At 46.5% G+C, this 4,919-nt stretch overlaps 1 protein-coding gene across 1 annotated transcript; it reads right to left on the reverse strand.

The window, feature by feature from the left end:
* Nucleotides 1–4,559: 4,559 nt before the first annotated feature.
* Nucleotides 4,560–4,919, reverse strand: LOC145285032 (uncharacterized). The gene has a single exon (XM_080134108.1). It carries the CDS (start codon nucleotides 4,917–4,919, stop codon nucleotides 4,560–4,562), a length of 360 nt encoding a protein of 119 aa, XP_079990234.1.

Raw genomic sequence — 4,919 nt, forward strand, 5'->3', positions numbered from 1 at the left:
GGGGAGGGTGATAAGGTTAGTCAGGAACTAGCTAAGCAGGACCTTCTACATGAGACTAGCGAGCATTATGAAGGCCAAGTAGTTAGAGCTAGGCTTAGAAAGATAGGCAACGAAGCAGTCAATTCTAATGCAGATGTGCGCCATGAGGTTTCTAGGCATGGCTCAGACAAATACATTGCGAAAGTCAGACATCCGGATGGACGCACCCTGGAATCAACTCTGGAGATCTGCGAGAGATTTCGAGAATATTTTGAGGAGCATTTCACGCAGCAGCCCGATCTTCCGGTCCTTGAGTTTAGCGACTATTTGGCCGACTCTCCCCGCTTTGAGGCAGCTAGAGCGGCTAGTTGTGAGGGCCGGGTGACGGAGCAGGAGGTCTTTACTGCGCTGAAACAGTTCAGCTGTGACAGATCGCCAGGACTCGATGGTCTGCCATACGAACTGTATTTGAGGCTGTCGCCCATTTTTCTGCCTCTTCTGATGGATGTGTTCAACCATTGGTTTGCTCAGAGATCCATCCCAGGGCAAGTTACCAAGGGAGTGATCACATTGCTGAAGAAAGTTGACGGGCATTGAGGGGAAGATTTAGACGACTACAGGCCCATAACTCTGTTTAACAGAGTTGAAGATTTTGGCCAAGGTCTTGTCGAATCAGCTGCAGATTGTAATCGGCAAATTGGTTTAGCCAGAACAGAACTACACTGTGAAGGGAGATCGATTCAGAACAACTTGCACCTGATCCGCACGAAATAGATGACAACACGGAAGCCACGCTGATCAATTTAGATCGGTCCAAAGCGTTCGATAGGGTCGACCATCGTTTCCTGGCATCTGTCTTAGAGGCCGCCGGTTTTAAACTGGACTTTTGCAAGTGGATCTCAGTGATGTATCGACAGCCCACAGTTGTCGTGCAAGTCAACGGAAAGCGCTCGAAACCCTTTGTTATCTCTCGGTCGGTTTGTCAGGAGTGTCCGGTGTCGCCCCTGCTTTACGTCCTGGCCTTGGAGTCTCTGCTCTGCAAGCTGAGACGTGGGGAGGCAAATTCGGTACTGCGCGGAATGGCTCTGCCTGGCGGCTCAGCTGCCAAGGTATCCACATTCGTCGATGATATCACGGTCTTTGTGTCGAGCTTCAAAGACATCGAGGCCGTGTCGGAGGCGCTCACACAGTACAAAAGTATCACGAGGGCCAAGATAAACCGCAGTAAGTCGGTTGGGTGCCTAGAGTGGCAACGCAAACCTCCGGCACCCTTCAGCTGGACGGATGGCCCGGTTCGGATCCTCGGCGTGTGGTTCGGACCAGGTCTCCAGCTTGATAAGAATTGGTCGGAGGTATGGTCAAAGGTGGAGGCTGCGGTCAACTCGTGGCTTCCTAGGAAACTTTCCTTAAAGGGTAGAGCCAAAGCGTGCGCCACATACGACTTCCCTCTCATCCTTTACCGAATGGCCGTACTTCCCCTGCCTGCACAACACCTAAAAGCTCTTGTCGAACTCTTGTCCTCGCTCCTTTGGGACAGAGGAAGACACTGGGTGAGCAGACAGGTCTGCATTCAACGTCCGTCTGAGGGAGGTTTGGGAATGCCGGACTTGAAGTGTCATCGAGAGGCTGGCCATCCTGAGCCATTACCTTCAAGAGAAGCAACCATCGCACCCCACGATTACTGCCGTCTTTCCCGACCTCATTCTCGACCCTTCTATCGAGAGTCGTCGCAGGCCGTGGGGAGATTCAGCCTTCCTAAAGGAGTGCCGAGCTGCGCTAAAATGACTACCAAGGTCAAGTGACCTTGTGACTGCTACCTATAGGAAACTCCACAGGGATCTAGTGAGAGGGAGGGGCCACCTACGACCCACTATGCGCGTGTTTGGGTTGGCAGCAGAGTGAGATCCGCTCCACGTGGAGTTTGGCGCCAGGTTAGAGTCATCTGAATAATTCGGAGTTCTCTCTGACCTGGCGATTGGCCCGAAATGAACTTCCACTTAACATACAATGCAGTTCTGGTTTTTTGAAGTCGCCTGCTTGTCCCCGTTGTGGAACAACAGCCGTGGAGACGACTTATCACACTTTCTTCAATTGCCGCGAACTCTGCTAGTACTGGTCATATGTCAGCGAGGTGATGACTTGCATCGATCCCGAGCATCCTCGCCCGATTACCTTATCCAATGTCGTTGACAATGTGAGGCTGCCGTGGGACGGAAAGACAAATGGTCTACATTACGATCCTGGCCATGGCGAGAATGGTGATTTGGACGTCGCGTCTGCAAGGTAGCTGGGGGGGGGGTGTCTTTTTCTGATCAGGATCTGATCGCTTTCTTTAAACACCAACTATGGGTGAAGATCAGATGTGATAGAAGAAGGCTGCATCACACGGCATTTGACAGAAGATGGATACATGTAGCAAGTCTGTGTGTACGAAAAGGAGCCAAATTTGAATACTTGTTCCCTTCCTAGGTGTGGAACGCGCAGTTCCATCAAGTGTAATTTTATCCTTAGCCTCTTAGCTAGCTGAGTGAGTGCTCCACCGCCCCCCCCGATTAGGAAGCCTCTAAGATCCCTACCCCCACCTGATTGCAATTTTTTTTCTTTTCACCCCTCTCTCTAAATTTCACCCATCTTGAAGAGAAAGAAATCAATCACTAATTCCCCCCCCATCTCCCCCCCCCCAAATTTTCTTTTCTCCATTTCGTCCCATCTAGAGAGCATCCCCACTTAGAGACTGGCCCGCAGGAGCTCAGGTTCCTTTACAAACCAACCAGGCTGTCTATCAACTAGGTGGGGTTGGGAGGGCCCTACTAATCACTACTGGAATTTTTTTTTTTCCCGTCCTCGACACAAATGAATTATTGTATTACCTTTATTATCTTTTTTGTGTTTTACATGCTAATAAAAAATGTTTTAAAAATTGGGTGCTAAGTAGGATGTCCCCAAGTATGAAAGGGCGAATGTGGTATTATGGTAAAAGAAGATTCTAGCTAAGAGAAACTGTTGAGTGGTGCATTTTAGTGGAATAGAGACAAAAATGAACAGGAATTCAAAGGAGGAAAATAGATACACGTGTTGACTGATGAGAACTCTTTATTATAAAAAGGGGAAGAACAAAAAGGGTTTATGGGATATGTACAGGGAAAAGGGAGGTAATAGAGATACAAGAGTTATCAGACTTTCAACACCCCCGCTTGCTCTTAGAGTGTGAGCGCATATTTTTTTTTTTTTTTTTTTAATTAATTTATTTTATTTTTTTTTTTTGGTGTTTATAAAGAAAGAATACGCGTATATATAAGAGCATCATATCGGCAAAAAGACGAATTTAAAGCCGGAATAAAAGTCGTTTGAATTTTTCTAGTTTTGCTCGGGTTGGGGGTTTGGTCATGATGTCTGCGAGCATGTCTGTTGTGGGGCAATAGATAATTTTTATGTCGCCGTTGTTCAAAGCGTCCCTGATGAAATGGTATTTTATGTCTGTGTTTGCATTTTTGTTGATGCACTGGATCTCTAGAAAGTGCTATAGCACTTTGACTGTCGTCGAATATTTTAATGGGTGTGTATTCCTTATACCAGTCCATTTCTTTTAGTAATTGTGTGAGGTACATACCTTCTTGGGTTGTTTTTGCTGATGCCACATATTCGGCTTCGCATGTGGATAACGCTACCGTGGGTTGTCTTTTTGACTTCCAGGAAATGGGTGGACCGCCTTTTGTTAAGCTGAAACAGTATCCAGATATACTGTGTCTGTCGTATTGGTTTGATGCCCAATCGGCATCGCTGTATGCGAATAACTGGAGTTGATCGTTTGATTTTGTATAGCATAGTTGGTGTTGCATAGTACCTTTTATGTACCTAAGTACATGTTTGGCTGCCGTCCAGTGCTGCTCATGCGGTTTTGATAAGTGTTGGGACAACTTGCCGACGATATAGCTTATATCTGGTCTGGTACAGATCATCAGATAGATTAGGCTGCCGACGACTTCACGGTACTTTCTGGAGTCATTTTCGGTTAGATCACACTTTAGTTCACATGGAGTCGTCCTGGGTTTGCAATTGGTCATATCAAACCTTTTCAGTATTTTTGTGACGTACCGTTCCTGGCTCATCAGTATACGACTTTGAGTTATGTCGAAGTCTATCCCTAAGAAATGCCGGAGTTTTCCAAAGTCCTTCATCTGAAATTCGGACATCAACATCTGCTTGGTGGTGTTGAGCGAATCATTATTGGCTGCGATAATTAAATCGTCGACCCATGAGATGATGGTGATTCATTCCTCACTGTTGTGTCGCATGTAGACGCAATGATCCACTCTATTCTTAATGAAACCTTTTTGGTGAGGTGGTCATGCAGGGTTTGATTCCAATTTCTGCACGATTGTTTCAGTCCATATAGGGATTAGTTTAACATGGAGACTGGTTTCTCGCCCGTTTTCCATCTCACTTCAAATCCCTCTGGTTGCTCTATGTAAATCTCGTGGTCAATTGGGGCATGGAGGTACGCCGTTTTGACGTCCATTTGGTGTACGATGAGATCGTATTGGATACCTACTTGCATTAGTATGCGGATTGATGTGATGTCAGCTGTTGGGGAGAAAATCTCTGTATAATCTACCCCCTTCGTTGTAACCCTTTGCAACAAATCTTGCTTTGTATTTCGGGGATTCGTCAGGGTTTTCTTTAATTTTATATACCCATCTACCGCTGATTGTTGTTTTGCCTTTGGGTAGAAGTGTCAGCTTGTACACGTCGTTTTCTTTCAGGGAATTGATTTCCTCCTGCATTGCTTTGATCCAATGGTGTGCTACTGGGGAGGTCGTAGCTGCTTTATAGGTGAGTGCTACACCATGTGCGACTTTGTAGCAGTAGTCGAGATTGACAAGTGTGTGACCACTCTCGTCTTGAACTGTCATTACATAGTCCTCTAAGTAACTGGGCAT

The sequence above is a fragment of the Euprymna scolopes genome, chromosome 9 (genome assembly GCF_053919585.1).
Source record: "Euprymna scolopes isolate OS-2025 chromosome 9, ASM5391958v1, whole genome shotgun sequence".
Lineage (NCBI taxonomy): Eukaryota > Metazoa > Mollusca > Cephalopoda > Sepiida > Sepiolidae > Euprymna > Euprymna scolopes.